Here is a 21,463-nt window from a genome sequence, read left to right as displayed (position 1 = left end):
AGCGCCCACCCAGGACCGAGGCGAGGCCGGATGCCGAGCATTCTGCCCACAACAGGGACGACACTCGGTAAATACTTGTTAACGTTAGAAACCGGCACCGGTGATAAGGCATCCGCAGAGATAAGCGAGAAGGGTCGCCGCCTAACGCCCTGGGGCGGGGGAGTGGGTCAGGGAAGGTGAGGCCCGAGATGGGACGCTCCCCCGGGCGTGGGAAGGGGCAGCCCAGAGGCGAGGGCCTGGGGGCACACACAGCTCTCGGCGGGCACTGTGCCGGCGGCCTCCGGTGTGGGTTCAGGGCTGTGGCCACCGGAGAGGAACAGCGGTGCAAACCAGCTACAGCCGGGCCCTGCTCGGAGGGGCAGCCCCGCCCCGGGCGCGGGCACACTGTCCCAGCACACCGTGGGACCGCTGCAGCGGAGCCGCAGGCTGGTCAGGGCGTGCTGGAGGGCGTGCCGGTCCTCTCCCGCCCCCCTTTCCTGCCCCCCCCCAGCTGCGCTCTTGGTCTCCCCGCACCTGCCTGCCCACCATTTGCTTGTCGATATGCTCTCCCCCCAGAGATACGCTCCAGTGTGGCCACCTCGGCCCAGACACAGGCGGCCCCTTCCCCACCTTTCCAGGCCAGGCCGGGCGTGCGGCAGAGACCGGCAGGCCTCCAGGGCGCCGGGGTTAGAGAACCCTCGCAGGAAGCAGTAAAGCCACGCAGTCCGGTGGTGGGGTCAGGGCAGGCCTCCCGGGCAGAAGCCGGCTGGCGGGTCCCCGGTGCTGCAGCAGCGGTAGGTAACAGACTAAGATGGCGGTAACGGCCATCTATGCCAGGTCACCCTCACGAAGGGAACAGGGTCCTGAGAGCAGTGCTGGGCCCAGCCCGGGGCACCGCGTAGGCAGAGAGTAAGGGGCCTGACCAGTGAATTAACAATAAGCAACGGATGGGCCTGGCACAGGGCGGGGAGAGTCTCTGCGGGCAGCAGGGTTCCGTAAGGAAACCCACACGTCCAGTGACGCAGTCACCTCGCAGGTGGTCTGACCATCACCGCCTCCCTGGCGGGTCGTGGCGGTGGTCACGCCGACACGCAGCTTCTTTAGCGGGAGGTTTGCTCTGCCTTAAGCAAGCCCTGCCCACTGTCCTGTGCACCCAGGTGGGCACACCTGTGAGGGACCTCAGAGGAGCCACGTCGTCTTGTTAACTATCCTGCCTTCCTCCCGCCCCCTCCCCCATGTCATGGTCCTCACGTTCCGCCTTCATTCCAGATGCACCGAGAAGCTGCTCGCTGCCCCTGTGCAGAGCACCTGAGCGTCGCGGGCAGTTTGGCTCAAACAAACATAAAAATTATCTTCAGGTTTGGACGTTCTTACATGGACACGCCATGACCAAAGCTGGACGAATCTGAGCGGAGGATGAATGACTTGGCCCAAATGCACACGAGCCCCACGGGGAGGCGGGGGGTGGGGGATACGTGACCCACAGGCGCACGGAGAACAGGCCAACCTGCCCACAGAAGGGCTCCCGGGAGCCTAGGCCCCCCCGCCGCCCCCCGGAGGCCCAAGGCCGGCCTGTGACTCGCCCCCCCACAGGCATGGGGCCGTGGGGAAGCCTGCACTCAGTTCGGACTTCAATGCGTGGGGTCCCCGGGTGATTGCCGAGGGGCGCCTCGCCTGGTGTCCTCTTCCCTCGCCTGGCGCTCAGGTCGCGTCCTCCACCGGGACACCTGGGACGCCGTCCAGCCCGGGGAGGCTGCCCGTGCTGAGGGAGCGAGCGCAGCGTGGCCTCCTGCGTGGAATGCGGGAACAGAAAGGGCGCCAGGAAAACGAGCGGAATCTGGACAGCGCGCTGTGTTTGGTTAGGAGTTCCGGCCAACGTTGGTTCCTCGGCTGTGACAAGTGACCACGCCGCGTAAGGCGGCGGCGGCGGCAGCGGGTGAGGAGGGGAACTGACTCTGACTACGGCCTTGGCCACGGGTCTACGGATCTAAAACGATTGCGCAATAAACCCGTGACTTAAGATGCTTGGGGGTTCTTCCCAGGCGCCCCCGGGACACGTGGCCTGAGAGGCGGAGCGCAGACCCGGGTGCGGGCAGCTGGGAGCTGCGGGGTCCGGCACGCTCACCTGTAGCTGCAGGGCTCGGCCCCGAACAGGCAGGCCAGGATCAGCTGCTCGCCCGAGTAGCCCATCTTCGCCAGCTCCCGGGTTGGCACCTGGGAGAAGATGTTGGTGGCCTGCAGGGTGTACCACTCTGTCACGGCCTGGGTGGCGCTGGTGAAGTTTCGGAAGGTGCACACGGTCCCGTTGTGGCAGCACTGCGGACACGGAGGGTTCGTGTGGGCGCAGGGCTGCTGGCCGGCCCATCGCTGCCCCGCGGGCACGGGCCGGGAGCGCCCCGCCAGCTGTCCCTGCCCGGGCCGCACCCTGGGCCCCGGCTGCCCTCAGCCACAGCTGCCCGGCCACAAGGACTTACACGCAGCCTCCACCCGCATGGCGCCTTCAGCTCGAGTGAACACCCCCCCGCCACACCCACCCACACCCTTACATGCACACACACACACACACACACACACATGCACACACATATACCGAGACAGGCGCCACTTTCTGACATCCCAGCCACATGATGCCATGGTCACAACGATGCACACACATGCTCCTGCTCCCCGCTCACATATGTGAGTCCCTGTGCAGACAGACACTCACGCCCTCTGACGCCCTGGCTCCTTTCCCAGCCCGGCCCAGGCTCCCAGAGACGGCTGCAGAGCGGGGGCCGCGAAGACCCTGGGCTGCCCCTGGACTGAGGAGGGGCTGGCCTCTCAGCCTGAGCCCGGTGCGGGCCCTCCGCTCGCGGCAGCTGCCCCCTCCCCCAGGCCCAGCTCGGCACGCAGACACAGAACCCACCGGCCCTGGTTCACCTCTCTGCTCTGCTCGCCTCATCCCATAGCGGCCTTCCTCCTGACCCCGACCCCGGAGGGCCTTCCATCCTGGGCCAGCCCTTCCCAGGCCAGCTGGGTGTGGGCCTGCTGGAGGCCTCCGTGCCCCTTGGGGTAATCCTCCCACTCACTCAGGCCAGGCGCGGCCTCAAGGCTTTAACTGATGATCCCATTCAGTTTTCACAGCAACCCCACCAGCATGAGGAGCCCGAGGCCCAGAGAGGTTAATAAGGTGTGACAGCAGCAGACCGTGCCTGCACTGTACGCGTGCACACATGCAACACGCACACACATGTGCACACACACGCTGGTCCGGCCACCAGGGACACGCCTGCCTTGCCAATGAGGACATGGACCCGGCAGCCAGGCCACTGCGCCGAAAGCAGCTGGGCACTGGGCTCCAGCTGGCAGCGGGGCCCTGCAAGCCTCGTGCCAGGTGCTGGCTTGTGCGGAGATGTGGGCGAGCCCTGGCCACGTGGCGGCATGGGAGGCAGTGGCCTCTCCCCGGAGAGTGCGCCCCAGCCTGGGTCCCCAACCAGGGGTATTATCAGAACCGCAGGGAGCTTGTTGACTTCGCACTCTCGGCTCTGGCGCAGAGCTGCCATTCAGATCTGCAGAGCGGGGCCGCGGACCGCACGCCCCGGGCCCCGGGCAGCTCCAGGCAGCGCAGTGCCTCCCGTGCAGCCATGCTCCCGCGTCCACGTATGCACGGCTGTGGTATCACCCGCCTGATGTTTATGTCCCTCTCTTTGTTGTTGGTAATCCTCACCCGCAGATATTTTCCCATCGATTTTTAGAGTGGGAGGGAGGGGGAGAGACACAGAGAGAAACATCGATGTAAGAGAGACACATTGATTGGCTGCCTCCTGCATGCGCCCTGGCAGGGCTGGGAATTGAGCCTGCAACCGAGGTGTGTGCCCTTGACCAGAATCGAACCTGGGACCCAATGCTCTATCTACTGAGCCAAACCAGCTAGGGCTGTACCCCTGTCTTTTGATAATAAGACTGAATTCGCCCTTCAGGGAGCCACCCCTCCCCTCTTGCTCCAGACGCACGTGGTCTGACCAGGAGAGCCCACCTCCAGCCCACGTGATTGGTTTGGGGCTGAGATGTGACCTGATGATCAGGCCCAGGCCTTTTGCCGTGGTCACTGGGAAGGAGGGGCATTCTGGGAGAGTGCTGAGCGGGGAATGTGAGTCTGGCATGGTCTCGGCCCTCCAGGTGGAGAGAGCCGACCAGAGAGTGAAGTCAACTGAGAAAAGTGCAGATGACTGTTACAGGGGTGTACACCTGACACCTATATACTCTTATTAACCAATGTCACCCCAATAAATTCAACAAAACATAGTGAACCAAGACAGAAAGGCCTGATGACAGCCTCTGAACACCTGGATCCAGCCACACCGAGCCCAGTGTGGCTGTGGGCTTCCTGGTACGTGAGCCAATGAATTCAGTTTTGCTTAAGCTAGTTTGAGCTGGGTCCCTTGCATCCAAATGTCTTGACCAACATACCAGCTCTTTCTGTTTAAAATAGCTGGCAAACACACAGAACAGGCGCTGCCGCTCCCCCAGCAAGGCCCGGGCCATTAAAGGAAAGCAATGCCCACCCTCCTCACTGGGTAGGGCCCTGGGTGGACGTGGCCTGGGCCCACTTACCAGCCTCATGGCTACTTTGCACTGCTGGGCATTGCAGGTCCTTCCTGGAGCTGGGCTGCCGCTTGCCGAGACATTGCGGTTGTCTGCAAAGAGGTCGAGGACCACAGGGTGGTGGGGGTTCCGCTCGTCAATAAGGACCAGGGGCGTATGGTTCCAGAGGGTGAGGTTCAGGGCCCTGGTGGCGTTGGCACCGGGTGGCTCGGGAGCCACGATCCTCTCCAGGACGGCTTCCATCAGCTGGTCCAGGTCCTTCAGCAGATGCTTGACCTTGGAATACCTGGGTGGGGAGAGGACTGGTCAGGGGCACGGGGCAGCAGGAAACGGCCACTGTAGCCTGGGATCCCCTCGTACGCCAGCACAGCTGCCACCGTGTGTGAGAACGCCCGGCCCCAGCACGCACTTCTCTACCCACCTGCCCATGCGTGTACCCACTCACTCCTGTATCCGCGCACCGAGTATTTAGTGAGCACCTACTATGCGCCAGGCACTGTGAAGGTGCGGAGGACACCGGAAGAACTGAGGCTGTGGGAGTTGCCGTGACTCCCCAAGCTCACCCACTGATGAGGGAGAGCTGAGCCTGGGCCCTGGGTGTGTGGCTGCAGCGGGCACGCTGTTTGTACACGGGTGGCGGGGCGTCTGCTGTCTCCCTCCCGGGAGGGGGAGGGGCAGAGGGGCAGGTCTGTGACCCCGAGGGCCTCCTATCCCGGCAGTGATTTGGGGAACAGGAGCCAGTGTCAGGAGGGAGAAGGTGGCTGGGATGTGCCCCTGGAGGCTCCCACGTTGGAACGGGTGAGCAGTTAGTGTGGTAGAAATGTGTCCACCCAGGGAGTGCCCCCCGCCAGTCCCTGTACCCCAGTCACCATACCAGCTGATTCAAGACCCTACCCCAGGGTGTGGTCACCAGCATGTCAGCTGGGGCTGGAGGACTCCTGCAGGAGGGGGCATTAAACCCGGACACAGGCCCTCGCTCTGGGAAAAGGTGCAGGGCAGCCAGTGCTGCCATCAGCCTCGGACACGGACACTGCGGCCCCTGACCCGGGAACTGGCCCCGGGGCACGCGGGGGGCTTGGGAAGGCGGAAGGCGCGCTGTGGCGGTGAGGGCTGCTGCTACCGCCTGATGTCCACGGCTGCTGCCGAGCTTGGCGGGTCACCGCATGGACTGTGGGTTCAAATCCTCTTAACATCGGGGTGGCCTTGGGCAAGTGAACCTCTCTGAGGCCTGTTCTCTGCGCTACAAAATCGGGGAACAGTATTTATCACAGAGGCTGTTGGGAGGAGCAGGGAGGCGAGGCTCATAAAGCGCTGGGACAGGGCCTGGACGGAGGGCTGTTTTACTACAATTATCAGGTCCTCCTGAGCCCTCGCTGCCGGGACCCGCCACGCATGCAGGGACCTCTCACTAGAAAAGGGGTTTCCTGGAACTGCAGATGGAGCTGAATCCGGAAGTGTGCATCCCCTCCGAGGACCTTCTTGGGACAAGAGTGTTGTCCAGCTCCAGCCCACTGGCCCTCCTTTCAGTTCTTTGCACGCACCAAACGCTGTCTCCCCCAGGCCCTGGCATGCTGTGCCCCACTTGGAGTGCCCTCTGCGTCCGACTAGGTTGGCTACTTGTACTCACTCTTCAGGGCATTTTTCTCCGACCGGCCCGCTGCCTCTCCTCAGCCCTGGCTAGGTGGGTCTCCTTGTGTTCCCCCCTCAGAGGCTTGCCATCGAGTGCTTAAAGGTGGCAGCCTGACTCAGATCAGGCCTGAGTTCAATGCCACTGTTGCCCACTGTGTGTCTCGGGGCAGGTTCCTTGACCTCTCTGAATCCCCACTTCCTGGCCTGTAACTTGGGGCTATGACAGGAGTGCCCCCGCATAGTTGTGTGGATTACAATTACATGAGTTACCCAAGATCACTCAACACCCTGCCTGGCATTTCACAAGCCCTCGATGCATGGCTGCTGTACATATTTTTTTTTTATCATCACTTTAAATTGAGCTATTATAATTAATTTAATATTTAAGGGGAAAAAAGATCAATGTCTGTTTTCTTTGGTGGGCTGTGAAGAGGGACTTCTATTCACTGATGTATTCCCAGTGCCCATAGCAGTGCCTGGCACATAGTAGGTGCGCATAGTAGGTGCGCTAAACACACATATTGAAGCAACCATTAGGCACTGGTGTGCCTGAAGACAGGGACTGCTAGGTATTCCCCAGGTTCTCTTTAAGCCTAGGAGGTTTGTGAATTGTGAATCTTACTTGCTGCAGAGGGATGAAAGCAGATAGGGAAAGAAAGAAGGGAAGGGAAGGGGAGGAAAGGAATAGGGAGAAGGAGGGAAAAGGGGGTAAGAAAAAGAGAGAAAGGGAAAGAAACGGGAAGGGAGGAAAGGAAAGCTGGGGGGAGGGGGGAAGGGGGGAAGGAGAGGGGGGAAAAGGCATGGGGAGGCCAGCCTAGCGCTCCAGGGACCACCTACTGGAAGGGGCTGGCATTGCAGATGGTGACGGCGGGGAAGTCCATGGTCTTGAAGCCGATGGAGAGCGAGACGCTGACCTCCCAGCTCAGGTAGGTCTGGATGAAGACGCCCCACTGCCAGAAGACGATGGAGGCGAAGAGCAGCGTGAGCACGAACCACATGGCCTTCTTCTTGGGCCCCTCGCAGATGATGCGCTTGGGGCCGTGGGTGTTGGTGTTGTCGCAGTACCACACCAGCAGCTCCTTGTAGGTGTAGCCGGGGCCCTTCTGCAGCCGGTGCAGGCCCTTGACCAGGTACTTCTTCACCTGCATCGCGGCACCTGCAGACACGGTGCCGTGCAGCTGGGACACCAGCCTCGCGCCGAGGCTGTCCCGGCTTGGCCAGAGCGCCCACGGGAGACGGGCAGTCCAGGTTGCATATGGCACTTGTCCCTCCCTCCCTCCCTCCCTCCCTCCCTCCCTCCCTCCTCCTTTCCTCCTTGTTGCCATCTCTCATCATCCATCCACTCCTCCATCCAACCAAAACGCATTTATTGAGCGCCTACTGTATGCCAGGCACTGGATTAGTCCCTCTGGACTCAATACCGAGCAAACGAACATGTTTCTGCCCTCCGGGAGCTTCCAGCCTAGCAGCCAAGTCACTTACACCCGCAGCCTCGGGGTCACTGTCTGTGAAACGGGGATAACGGAGCCTAGTTTAGAGACCCGCCGAGAGGTGAAGTAGGGGATCCAGGAAGGGGCTCAGCACAGGGCCTCGCACCGGCTAAGTGCTCAGTCTGGTAGCTGCCATCTGACAAGCTGTTAGCAAGTGGGGCAAACGTGAGGGAACCTCCACCAGAAACGCATGGCCGCAGAATGTGATCAGGGTGGGACCCCGAGCTCCGAGCTCCCACAGGCAGGAAGGGTGGAGGTTAAGAACGAGGACTCTGGCCCTGGCCGGTTTGCTTCAGTGGCTGGGGCCGACCAAAGGGTTGCAGGTTCGATTCCTGGTCAAGGGCGCGGACCTTGGTTGTGGGTTCGATCCCTGTCCCCTGTCAGGGCTTGTGTGGGAGGTAATGAATCTCTCTCTCTCTCTCTCTCTCTCTCTCTTCTCCTCTCTCCCTCTCTCCCCCTCTCCTCCCTCTTCCACTCTCAAAAAATCAATGGGGGGAAAATCCTCAGGTGAGGATGACAAGAACAAAGACTCTAGAGCTGAAATGTCTGGCTGAGTTTGGCTCTGCCACGTTCCAGTTGTGACTTTGAGTAAATCACTTGCTCAGTGCCTCAGTTGCCTCATCTGTGAAATGGGAATAATATTGTCCTCTACCTCAGAGGGTTGTTGTGAGGACAATGAAAATACGGAATGTGGATCAATGTCTGGCTCCTAAGTGTCAGCTGCTGTTATCACAACTGCTCACACACCCCGGGCTGAGAGTGCCTGGAGGAGGTCACAGCGGGGTGCCCTGGGGGAAGCAGAGTGTGTGTGTGTGTGGGGGGGGGGGGGAGGGGAACAGCAGGAGCAAAGGAGCCTGGAAGGAGAGCAGGGCCCTGTGGGCCATGCTAAGGATTTGGGTTCCAATCCCAAGAGAACTGAAGCTTTGGAGCCGCGATGCCCTCAAATCTGCCGTCTGAAGAGAGCCTGGGCTGTCTGCGGATGCGGGTGGAGTGGGGCGGGGCCGAGCACGGGTGCTGGCACGGGTGGGTGAGGCCTGCCCAACCTTTCTGTTTCCCAGCGGCAGGAGGAGGCAGCTTCTGAGGAGGAATAACCAAGACCTGGGAGTGGGCAGGGGAGAGCCTGTGTCCTCCTCTCCTCCCGGTACCGGTACCGATACCGAGGGGCACCTGCGGCCGGAGCACCCGGCCCAGGCCGAGCCCCGCTGGCTGCAGGCCGCCTCCTTCATGAGGCGGTCCGACTCCCTGGCTGAAACGCCCCTCGCCCTCCTGACGCTCGGGCACTGCGGTGGGCAGCCCGGTGCCTGCTCCAGCATCCTCTCCCCCTTGCTCTGCCGTCCCTGCAGGTGAACTGCCCCTCCCCCAGCCAAAGGGTGAGTGCCCAGATTGGCCTCCACCCCAGGTCGGACCCCTGGGACGCAGTTCTTTTACTTGATGCTGGAATTACTGCGGAAGAGACTCCCTTCCAGCTAAGATGACTAAGTCGGTGGTACTTGGCACCCCAAGCGGGGAAGACTACTCTAGAACCGTGGTCGGCAAACTGCGGCTCGCGAGCCACGTGCGGCTCTTTGGCCCCTTGAGTGTGGCTCTTCCACAAAATACCACGGCCTGGGTGAGTCTATTTTGAAGAAGTGGCGTTAGAAGTTTAAGTTTAAAGAATTTGGCTCTCAAAAGAAATGTCAGTCGCTGTACTGTTGATATTTGGCTCTGTTGACTAATGAGTTTGCCGACCACTGCCCTAGAATAAAGCGAACACACAGGAGCCACAAGATGGAGAGAGATTTCTGACATCATTTAAGCACCTGGATCCAGCCGTTCCACCAGCTATGGAACCAACACATTTTCTTTCTGGCTCTTGCTGATCCACATTGGGTGCCTGTCATTTGCAACCATGAGAATCTCAAGGAAAAAGAAATTCCCCCTTTCAGCCCCGTGACAGCTTCTCCCCGCAGGCTCCTCGGAGGCCCACTCCTCCGCTTTCACGAAGCCACTCTGTCCGTCCGTCCGTCCGCACCCGTCAAGCCCCGCTGATGGCCCCGCTTAACCAGGAGCCTCAGGCTCACAGCTCATCAGGCAACAGCATCCGGTTAGAATGAACAACATGCTGTTTTCCTTGGGTTTATTTTTACTGTAAATGGATCTTCTGTTTATGACGAGGTACACTTATGTAGAAAACAAGACCCTATTCAGTAACCAGTAGTAGAGCAGACAGCAAAGACGGCGACAAGGACAGGCAAACAGAAGCTGGCAGCGGCGGGCTTGCCTCCTAAGCCTGGTTTGGCCCCTGGGAGAGTAGCTAAGTAAGAATCAATAAATGCTACAAACAATGCAGACTTCACCTCCCAGGTGATGGATGGTCTGTGTTTGGAGTGTATACACAGCTTGTGTAGAGAGCTGTTTAAATCTGTTTACAGCTTAAACCGACCCAAAGCAGCTCAGTGGGGATGGAGTCCCTAACCGTCCCAGAGGGCTGCCTCCATCCGGGCCCGCGCGCAGGGCAGCAAGTTCAGAAACAGTAGACGGTGTGTGCGCCGTGTCTAAGAGAACACGTGCACTCGCGTCAAGACAAAGGCCCTGAGCCTGCACTCGGCCCTGGCGGCGGGGCTGGGAAGCGGCCGGTGTCACGGGCTATTCTGCCCACAGGCTCGGCAGTGCTGTCCATCAGGTCAGTCTGAGCCTCCGGACCACAGGTTGCATGCGGACGGCCAGGAGCTGCACTGGCTTCGCACAAGTCCCCCTCCCGTATTAACCCCCTTTGCCCCGGCTGGTGGCTCAGCCCGTTGGAGCGTGTCCTGTGCGCCAAAAGGGCCGTGGGTCCCATTCCCGGTGCGGCATCTACGAGAGGCAGCCGATCAACGTTCCTCTCTCACAGCAATGTTTCTTTCTCCCCTTCCTCTCTCTAAAACTCAGTAAAACATATCCTCGAATGAAGATTTAAAAAAGTCCCTTTGTAAAATAACAGCTTTATTGAAATATAATTCACATAGCATAGAATTCACCCATTTAAAGTGTGGAATTCAGTGGATTTTAGTATATCCACAGAATTGTTCAACCATCACCACAATAAGTGTTAAACCATTTTTATCTTCCCCCAAAAGAAACTCTATCCCTCCCTTCCTGTCCCTCCCTCCACCCTCCCCAACCCCAGGCAACCACTAATCTATTTTCTGTTTCTGGAGATTTACCTATTCCGGACATTTCATATGAATACAACCATACATCATGTAGCCCTTTGTGCTGGTTTCTTCCACTTCTCATAATGTTTCCTAGGCTCATCCATGTTGTAGCCTGTAGCAGCGTTTTTTAAATTGTCAAATAATATTCCCCATTATGGATATGACACATTTGATTTATCCGTTCATCAAGTAATGGAAGTTGGCTGTTATGCTACTATAAACATATGTGTACACGTTTTGGTGGGGACATGTTTTCACTTCTCTTGGGCTTATGCCCCGGAGTGGACATGCCCTGGATCAGATGGTAAGCTCTCTCTGTCTAACCTTTCGAGGAGCTCCCACCGCAGTGCATGAGGGTTCCAGTTCCCCCACATCTTCTTCCGACTTTGCCAGTGGCCATTGAAAAGGTTACGGTAGCCATCCTAGTGGGTGTGACGTGGCGCTTATTCTGTGTTTTATTTGCTTTTTTCTGATGACTCATGTTGTTGACCATCTTTTCATGGCCAATATAGTCATTAAAGGGCCAATAAATCTTTGGAGAAATATGCATTCAGATGTATTTTAATTGGTCTATTTGTCTTCTTTATTGCTAAGTTCTAAGAGTTATTTATATTTTCCATATACGTTCCTTATCAGATGCAGGATTTGCAAAGATGTTCTGTTCTGTGGGTTATCTCTTCACCTTCCTGACTGTGTCCTTGGAAGCACAAAACTTTCTAAATTTGATGAAAACCAATTTGTCTACGTTTCTTTTGTTGCTCACGCGTTGATATTATTTTAAGAATCCATTGCCTAATCCAAGGTCATAAAGACTTATTCCTACTATCTATTCTAAGAGTTTTAAGGTTTTAGCTTTTATATTTAGGTCTTTGGTCCAGTTTGAAGTAATTTTTGTATGTGGTGTGAGGTAGGGGTTCAACTTCATTATTTTGCATGCGGCTAGCCACTTGTCCTAACACCAAGACTATTCTTCCCCCATGTAATTGTCTTGTCACCCTTAGTGGTTATTTTTTAAAATTACTTATATTAAAGAAAACCTAATTAAATGGCAAGATATACCACGTTCATGGGTCAGCAGACTCAATGTTGTTAACATGTCAGTTAACCCCAAATTAACCTCTAGAGCTAATTGTATCTTATCAAATCAAATTGTATCTTATCAAATCTTATCTAATCAAATCCCAGCAGACTTTTAGCAGACATCAATAAGCTGATTCTAAAATTCACATGGAAAAGCAAAATAACTAAAATAGAAAAAAAAACAACACTTTGGAAAAGAGAAACGAAGTTGAAAGACATATACCATCTGAATCAAGACTTACTATAAGGTGTAATAACCAGAACAGTGTGATATCGGTGTAATGATAGACCTACTGACCAATGGAATGGGAACAGGGTCCAGAACTAGATGCCAAGGTAATTTAATGTAGGAAGGACAGTCTATTCAACCAGATGCTGAAACAAATGGATGTCCGTAGAGGAAAAGGTGAATTTCAACCCCTCCCCCACACTATATACAAACATTAACTTAAAATAGATCAGAGACTGAAACACAAGAGCTTACGCTGTGGGCCACGCAGGAGGAGGACAGGGGAAATCATGCATGTCACGTGGGCAGCGCTGTTTAAGGAGGGTCACCAAACCACGAATCAGAAAAGGAAAAAACCTATAAGGTGTACTTGGTTAAAATAAAATCTTACCTTCAAAAGACACTGTTAAGAAAATGAAAGAGAAAGCCACTGAGAGAAAATATTTGTAATAACATGTCTGAAAAAGAGTCTGTGTGAAGAATACATAAAGAGTCCCGAGAACTCAATAAGAAAGCAAGAGCCCCAACCAAAATGGGCAACAGGTTTGAAGAGACAGGCAGAAGAGGATGTGTGAATGGCCCACGAGCACATGAAAAGATGCTTCACTTATTACTCATTGGGGAAATGCAAATCCAGAGCGCACGGAGAGGCCACCTCCCACCCCCGGCGTGACAGCGCCCGGGCTGGCGAGCACGTGGAGCCATCGGAACTCCCCGACGTGACTGGCTGCAGCCAAAATGGTACAGTCACTTTGGAAAACAGTTTGGCAGTTTCTCATAAAGCTAAAAGGACGCTTATCACATGACCTAGCAATTCTACTTGTATTTACCCCGGAGAACCAAAAATATGCTCAAACAACGACTTTTATGTATACAGTTATAGCAGCCTTATTCAGTAATAACCCCAAACTAAAATCAAGCCAAATGTCGACCAGTGAGTGAATAAACAAACAAACGGGGGCATATCCAGACCATGGAAAACTCTAGCAATGAAAAGGAACCGAATATTGGAACATACACAATGTGGACGGCATTAACAAATCACTGCTGAGTGACCGAAGCTGGCACAAAAGAATTCCTGCTATGTGATTCCATTTCTACGAAGCCCTGGTAAAAACACTCTCATCTACAGGGACAGGAGGCAGCCAGGGAGGCCCTGGGCCTGTGAGCAGTGGGTTGGCTAGAGAGATACATAAAGGAGGCTTTTGGAGGTGATGAAAAGATTCTACATACTGAGTGAGAGGTTTAATTGGGTGCATATATTTGTAAAAACTCATCAAATACTATGCCTAAAATGGAGGTATTTTATTGTATACTAGAGGCCCAGTGCATGATTAAATCATGCACGTGTAAGGTCCCCTACACACTTTCGCTTTCGATCACGGGGGAGCGGGGTGCCTGTCCGCTGGTGCACCAGGCCTTTCAGAAGCCTCCGGCATGGCAAAGGCTTCTGAAAGACCTGATGCCAGAGCAGACAGGCACCCAGCTCCCACGCTTTTGATGGTCTGCAGCGGGACGTGAGCTCGCTGCCCCAGAGGCCCCTTCTGTGCCGCAGCACAGCCATGGCGCAGACGCTGAGCTCGCGCCGCTGCTGGCCCAATCAGCCACCCCGGCCACCCTGAGTCCCGCCCCCCCGCGCCTCCTGGCCAATCGTGGGCATAGTGAAGGTACGGTCAATTTGCATATTTGTCTATTATTAGGTAGGATAAATTATATCTGAATAAGGTTTTAACCAAATACTTAAATCCATTGCCATTTTGAAGTTGAGATTTCACATTTAAAAAAAGAAATCTAGATTTTCTTCCTCTTTTGAAAAATCAGAATGACCCGAGGACTGTCCCCTGTGGCGATATTCCCCTGGGGCTGCGCAGCAGCTGCCCGAGCCGGAGCCTGCACGCCCGTCACCCCTCGTCTCCCGTTCCCCGTCTTTTCACACGCAGCCCATTGCTCGTTTTTCACCCCGTGTTGGTGTATATGGACATATGACCTAGCGAACCTTGTCAATCATAGGTTAGGTGCTTTCATTAAAATCCCCTGTACTTACTGTTGCACTAAAACCTCAATTATCCAAGGTTATCAGGGAATAAGTGTGTGGGTAGCTGGATTTTTATAGTTAATTGAAGGTTCACTGGAAAATGGAGGTGACTCTGGTGATTAAAAACTTGTTCACGGCCCTAACCGGTTTGGCTCAGTGGATAGAGCGTCGGCCTGCAGACTGACGGGTCCCAGGTTCGATTCCGGTCAAGGGCATGTACCTTGGTTGCGGGCACATCCCCAGTAGTGGGTGTGCAGGAGGCAGCTGATCGATGTTTCTCTCTCATCGATGTTTCTAAGTCTCTATCCCTCTCCCTTCCTCTCTGTAAAAATCAATAAAAATATATTTAAAAAAAGTTGTTCATGTTTCTGCGTCTGCTAGGGCAGCGCTAGAACAGGAAGGCTGTCCGTGCGCGCCCCGCCGGGCCGGAGCTCAGCTGGCGCTCGCTGTTCTGACTGCAGGAGAGAGGCCGGGATCTCTCCAGGGGCCGAGGCGTGTCCTGGACACCATTTCCGTTGATAAAGGCAAATATGTGCATTGTGGGCACCCAGATTTTGGCCTCTGTATGCCATTCCTGACCAAAAACACCCAGGGCGTCTTAGAAAGTGGCTGTGCCTCTTGGTGCGGGATGTACGAGAGGAACCGGCGCTGTGATCACGGCAGAGAGCGGGGGAAGGCACAGGCACGCCTGGCCACTCAAAGGGCCCCTGAAGGGGCTCTTCCTGTCTTAAAAAACCTGCAATAAATTGCAACATTACACGCATAAAACGTCTGTGAGCTCAGAATAATGCTGAGAAAGGAAAACACGAGTGTTACCGATAAATAAAGGTCATTAATAAACGGGCCCACCCAGGTTGTTTTCCTGTATTTGGGGCACGAGCCGCTGTTACGCTCAGCAAACGCTTCCCTTACTGCTCGGGCCTGCAACGTCCCGCTCGACATGCAGCCCGAGGCCTGCTTTTTATGGATTTATTTTCCAAAATTATTTTCTTTTATTTTTTCCATCTCCTTTTATCCCCTGTGCGAAGGGGTGTAAGGGAGGACTGTGGCGTGACAGAGGCACTCGTGGCCCGCAGAGCCGACACTAAGCTCCCTGGCCCTCGGGGGGGGGGGGAGGGCTCGGGGGCGGGGCACCAGACCTCCTGCGCCTGCGGATCTGCAGTAAACAGAGAGAAGTCTTTAAATGGGTTTGCCCTTCAGTCTGTGAGCTTATGTTACTTCCCTCCCAGCACCTGCTAATTCAGCGTTTCCAACATCAGCGCTGGGCATGCGGCCTTCCCCATAGCACTGCATCTTATTTACTTAACAGAAACCATCACCTCGACTCACTTTTCTGCTTTAAAAAGTTCAGCCTTGTCCTGAGTAACATCCGAATACCAAGCAGTGCTGGCCTGTGAAGTAGGTTTGTAATGCCATGAAATGATTTCACTACTTGAAAAAGGGCTCCTCTGTGTAGCACTGACCGCCACCTGCTCTCCGCCCTTCAGGAGAGTCTCTGGTGATTACTTTCTACCGGGCTGACGCGTGCGCTGCCCAAAGACATGCGGTCTCCGCCCAGCGTCCTCCCCTGTCTCCCTGCCCTTCCTTACGTCCGGGCGGCAGTTATGCCCATTTCACAGAGCGCCCAGCGGGACTTACCCAGGGTCTCAGTGGGTCAGAGGTGGATGTGGAAATAGACAGCAGGCCCCCTGGCTCCCGGCCACCCGTCGAGGTGAGACCCCGACCTCTCGCACGTGCTCTGGTGGGTGTCGGGGAAGCCTGCAGTGTAGCCACAGCCGCCGTCTGCGCGTGCTCGCCAAGCCGGTGCTCAGCATAAAGCCAAACCCGTGGGACGGAGGGAGGCGGTGGGGAAAGCGGCTCCTTCCAAGGCCTTATTAGAGCCGATTAGAGGAGGAGGATGCGGCCGGGGTGTGTGTTTAGGGGGAGAAAAGACAGGGCAGATCAGCATGTACAGCCGGGAGCTCAGCGCACCCCGCACCCTCGCCCCTCGGGCACCACGCAAAAAGCAGGCGCCTGGGAGGGCCGGCTCAGTCAGCACTCTCGGGGGACCGGTGCTCCTGCTGGAGACAAGGCCTCACCCCGGATGCGGGCTCCACCCCTTAGGGGGTGCCCAGGGGGCAGCCGATGGCTGTTTCGCTTTCACATCGGTGTTTCTCTCTCTCCCCCTCTCCCTCTCTCTAAAATCACCAATTAAAAAAAGGCTCACTTCAAAAATTAATGCTCACGTTATGGTGGAGGGGGGAACCGAGGCCCACAGTTCAGAGGCGTTTGCCACCAGGCTGCAGGAGTGCCGCCTGGCCCAGCGCCGGGTTTGGGAACTCAGATCACCCACCTGCGCTGGCTGCTTGTTCCCAGTTCCTTCTGGGCCCTCGACCCAGCTCCCACCGCAAGGCGCAGGCCAAGGAGCTGCCGCTGAAGGGGCCTGTGGCCCGGAGGGCAGGCCGAGGCTGGCGCTGACGGAGCCAGGGGGCCTTGGCGCCCGAAGACACACCGTGGGCGCCGCCTTCTTGATTTGGGCTGCAGCTGGGTGCCAATTACTCTCCGTGACTCAACCCCTTCCTTTGTGTTGACTCACTCTTGTTTTTACTTAAAGACCTGCCTGAGCTTTGTCCGAAGCAACAATGTCCACAAAATCACAGGTTCGAGGTTACCAATTACGTGTGTTTTCTGATACAGCACAATTGCTAGCGAGATGAAAGGCGTTTGTCAGCGCACCCTCTGAAAACCACCTCCGCGTGCCACGCTGCTCGGGGAGACAGATTCGGCCGAGGGCCTCCCGTCTCCTTCAAGCACCAGGTTAGATAAATACCTCGCCACCCGCGGCGCAAGGGCAACCGCTGTGTGGACCCCTGGGCCCCAGCGCTGTGCCAGGCTGTGTTCTTATAAAACCCGTTCTGTCGGTTTTCCTACTACCAGCCTGAGGTTACATCAGCCTCCATCCCAGGAGGCGTCTGACACAGGACCTGCCACCCAGCCCACAGCCCCTAACCTCCAGGACATCAGGTGTGGCTGGAAAACCCCTGACGTTGGGATGGCCTTTTAAAGGGGAAGCAGCACCCATCTGGCCTCTGGCCAACGGGCTACGCCTGGGAGGAGCCGCCCTGTCAGGAGGCCAGCGTGCTCCTTGTCCGACGGGTGGCCAGTGCCACACGCAGGTTTGAAAGGTGACCACACCTCGTGCCGACGAAACCCCTGCCGCTGCCTTCTCTGCGCGGACTCCTGGCGACAGGGCGGCAGGATGCCAGGGCACATCTGACACACCCGGAGCTGAGAAGGGTGCTTAACTGCTTCTGTTTAAAAAACTGGGTTTATGTGCAGAGGAAGAACAGTCTGCACGGGGCTAAACAGATGGCTACACCGGTGATCTCGGCGGGGAAGGACCCATGGCTGTTTACCTGTGGTTTGTAATTTTCTACAATGCACAGATATTACTTGTATGATTAAAAAGTAATAAAGGAGAAAGTTATTTTTTATATCAACACGGAAAAAAGTGAGATTATAGCTTTATGGAAAATGGATTGTCTGGGAAGATGGTTGTTAGGCACCTGAAACCGATATAATTGTATTAACCAATGTCACCCCAATTAATTCAATTAAAAAATGAGTGTAGGGATCTTAGCCTTTAGCTAAGGGGAAGGGCGGGCGGTGCTGGGTGGGTGGGATCAAGGGTCCACAGGGGCTTTCGGAGAAGTTCAGGTTAGAAGACTCTTCAGCCTGGGTTCTAGCATTTGCAAGTTTTCAAAAAACTCGTTACTTTTATAAAATGTTTAAAAGCCTCACAGAGCGGGGGTCCAAGTCAGCTGGGGAACTCGGCCTGGGCCTCTCCAGCTCGCCAGTGCTCCCCATGGAGGCAGGCGGGCCCTTCCTTCGCTCCCGGGCGCGGGGCGAGCCCGGGGCGGCTTCCCGCGGAGGCGAGGCGGCAGCCTCGGAACGCGCATTTCCTGGGTGGCCCCTGTCTCCAAACCCTGTTGACAGAGTCTGGAAGCCACGTTTGCTTCCTTGTTGCCGGGACGCGGCTGCTCCGGGCTTTATAATGTACAATTACGTTCAGGTGGGGAGACAGCTCGCCCCCCAGGCCCGATGCATCCTAATGGGCAGACAACTTGGGGGTGCCAACGGCGAGCACACAAGCCCCCGGCCCGCCCCTCCCCAGCATGCAAGCGGCCACTTGCCCGGGTGGGTGGTGTGTGTTGACAGCTGGTGGGGAGGAATGTGGCCAGTTTCATGTGCTCCCTCCCTCCCTCCCTCCCTCCCTCCCTGCTAAGGCTGGAGGCACCTTGAAGGGACAGTGTCTGCCAGGCCTGGAACAGGCCAGTGGGCGGGGAGTGGGGGCGGAGGATGGAGATGGTTACCCACTGGGAGGAAAAGGCCGCGTCCTGACGAGAGTCAGAAAAGTAAGGTCACCCTGGTAAAATTTTGAGGCTCATGCAATAGGTCCAGCTCTATGGCGTCTCTATTTGCCACCAGGAAACACGAATTATTCTGTTATTATTCACAATGTGAGCTTCAGAGTCAGAGGTGAGTGGAGTCTCAGACCATCACAAGGGCTCATCTGTGACCGTGACCCCCCCGCCCCCCGGCCCCGGGCCTGCATTTTCAGGGAGGGCTGAAAGGGGCTAATGCCCGCAAAGCGCTGGCGTGGCGTGGGGTGAGGTGTTGTCCTGTGGGGGAAGGGCTGGAACAGTGCAGGTGGCCGCTGGGCGTGCACACTCACCTGCGAGGCAGCCTCGGAAGGACGGTGCTGGCAGGGGAGTTTCCCAGCTCAGGAAGGAAAGCTTCGAGCCCCGCACGGCTGGCACTTCCCAGGCCCCGCTGGCCCGGGTCACACTTCTGTCAGAAGCTTTCAAGGGCGCCCTGTGTCTGCAGAATAAAGGACGAGCCCTTAGCTGGCTTTCAAGATGCCGTCCAGTGTGGCCCCAACTTGCATGTCTCCATTTATTCCCCTCATTCCCCTTTAAGACAGGGTAGTGCTTAAGAGCGTGGGTTTAAATCCCAGCCGTCACTCACTGTGTGACTGAGGAATCGACTTACCCTCTCTGTGCCCTGGTTTCCCCCTCTGTCCAGTTAGGGGAAAGCTTCATTTCCAGTCCCCGCTCCCCGAATGGAAGTCACCTTGTCATCCTCCTCCTCCCCCCGCCCTCACCCTCACCCTCACCCTCACCCTCACCCTCACCCTCACCCTCACCCTGTGGACCAACTCCTTCTATTTTACTTCCCTCTGTCACAGATCATGGCTATTTATATCCCTCTCTAATCCGTGCTACTGGGTGGGGAGGTCCCTGGATTTCCCAATGCTTGAGTTTGGAACTTGCACACAGTAGGTGTTCAGTAAGTACGCCTGGCCTTCAGGGCCGGGTGGGGCAGGGCTGACATTCAGCTGCCAGCCTAGGTGTGGTTTCGAGGGTTGACTATGTTTGGGAACCTTTCCTGGTGGAAGGGCCTTTTACATAAACATTCCAAATATGATCACTGCTCTGTGTGTAGGGGTGGGGGGCACCTGCTCTCCTCCCATCCACCTGCACTTGGAGCTCAATTGTGTCCCCCAAATTCATATGTTGAAGCCCTAACCCCCAGGACCTCAGAATTGACTGCACTTTAGGGTCCTTAAAGAGATGCTAAAGTTAAACGGGGCCAACAGGGTGGCCCTAATCCGACCTGCCCGGCCTGCTCATAGGAGGGGACATGTGGACACCCAGAGAGACACCGGGGGTGCCCTCTCGCAGGACAGACCTGTGAGGACACAGCCAGAGGCGGTGGCTGCAGCCACAGAGGCCTCAGGAGGTGCCTGGACCTTGGACTCTCAGCCTCCAGAACGGTGAGAAAAGTTTTTGTTGTTTAAGCTGCCAGTAGGGGTATTTTGTCATAGCAGCCTGACTGACTAATAAAAGCTGTAATTAGAGCAGGAACCAGGAGGCACGAGGGTGAGCCGGGGTGAGGAGAGCCGAGGCTGGGGGCCTCCCTCCCACGTCTAGATTACGAGGCCAGGCGGTCAGTAAGCCCCCAGACCCCGCAGAATGATTTCTGCTCGGGGGTGAGTCTATTCTCCCCTCCCGACCAACAGATTCCCTGCCCTTCTATAGAAACACACTCCATATTTAACTGCCCACCTTGCAAGTCCTTCCCCATTACCAGATTAAAGGCAATAATACATGGCATCTTAAACCTATTATTACTAGAGGCCCAGTGCATGATTGAATCATGCACGTGTAGGGTCCCCTATACGCTTTCGCTTTTCGTGGTGGAGCTGGGTGCCTGTCCGCTGGTGCACCAGGCCTCTGGGAGGCTTCTGAAAGGCCTCGGTGCCTGAGCAGACAGGCACCCAGCTCCCCCACTTTTGATGGTCCGCGGCTGCTGAGGGGGGCTACCCTGCAGTTGAGAGGCGCAGGGGGTGGGAGTCCCGCCCCCTGCACCTCTCAACAGCCGCTGAGGGGGGCTGCCGCGGACACCTGGCTACCCTGCCATTGAGAGGCGCAGCTGGGTGTCCCCGGGAGGCCCCCTCAGCGGCCGTGGATCTGGCCGTTGAGAGCCGCCCCCTGCGCCTCTCAACAGCAGGGTAGCCCCCCCATCAGTGGCAGCGGGTCCATGCCTCTCAATGGCTGGATAGGCCACCCCGAGTCCCGCCCTCCAGCCTCCCGCCGCCCAATCGTGGGCGTAGCAGAGTGATGGTAATTTACATGTTACTCTATTATTAGATAGGATTACTAGAGGCCTGGTGCATGAAATTCATGCACTGGGGGGGGGGGGGCGGGGAGAGGGAGGCAGAGGGAAAGAGGTCCCCTTAGCCCGGCCTGCACCCTCTCGCAATCCGGGACCGTTCAGGCCTGCGGGATCAGGCCTAAACTGGCAGTCAGACATCCCTCTCACAATCCGGGACCGCTGGCTCCTAACTGCTTGCCTGCCTGCCTGATCGCTACTAGCCAATCACCTGACTGCCTGATTGCCCCTAACCATTCTCCTGGCTGCCTGATCACCCCTAACCACCTCTGTCTGCCTGCCTCATTGCCCCAACCACTCGCCTGCCTGCCTGATTACCCCTAACTGCCTCTGACTACTGCCTGATCACCCCTAACTGCTCTGCCTGCCTGCCTGATCGCCCTAACTACTCGCCTGCATGCCTGATTTCCCATAACCACTCTGCCTACCTGCCTAATCACCCCTAACTGCTCCCTGGGGGGCGGGGCCAGCCTGGGCGAGGGGCCGTGGTGTTCTGGTCTCTGGTAGCTCTGGTCATCCCACCATTTTGGTTGCTGGGATTTTATTATAT

General features: G+C 56.4%; 1 protein-coding gene across 5 annotated transcripts in view; it reads right to left on the bottom strand.

Annotated features, from left to right (window-relative positions):
- The window catches only part of SCNN1B (sodium channel epithelial 1 subunit beta), a 54,149-nt gene that overhangs the window by 16,941 nt on the left and 15,745 nt on the right, over window positions 1-21,463 (bottom strand). Inside the window, exons 1-5 of one of the 5 annotated variants that reach the window (XM_054714425.1) lie at window positions 19,385-19,392; window positions 18,914-19,059; window positions 7,030-7,348; window positions 4,573-4,849; window positions 2,105-2,295 (exon numbers count right to left, since the gene is read on the bottom strand). In XM_054714425.1, coding sequence (XP_054570400.1) covers window positions 2,105-2,295; window positions 4,573-4,849; window positions 7,030-7,340 — 779 coding nt within the window. In that variant the 5' untranslated portion in view covers window positions 7,341-7,348; window positions 18,914-19,059; window positions 19,385-19,392. Of the gene's footprint in view, window positions 1-2,104; window positions 2,296-4,572; window positions 4,850-7,029; window positions 7,349-16,531; window positions 16,689-18,913; window positions 19,060-19,230; window positions 19,291-19,384; window positions 19,393-21,463 lie in introns of those variants that run through there. The other 4 variants (XM_054714420.1, XM_054714423.1, XM_054714422.1 and 1 more) reach the window with 4 other exon arrangements.

Source organism: Eptesicus fuscus, chromosome 4, assembly GCF_027574615.1.
Source record: "Eptesicus fuscus isolate TK198812 chromosome 4, DD_ASM_mEF_20220401, whole genome shotgun sequence".
Classification (NCBI taxonomy): domain Eukaryota; kingdom Metazoa; phylum Chordata; class Mammalia; order Chiroptera; family Vespertilionidae; genus Eptesicus; species Eptesicus fuscus.
The sequence above is the reverse complement of the archived record's forward strand: the minus strand, read 5'-3'. Positions and strand labels throughout refer to the sequence as shown.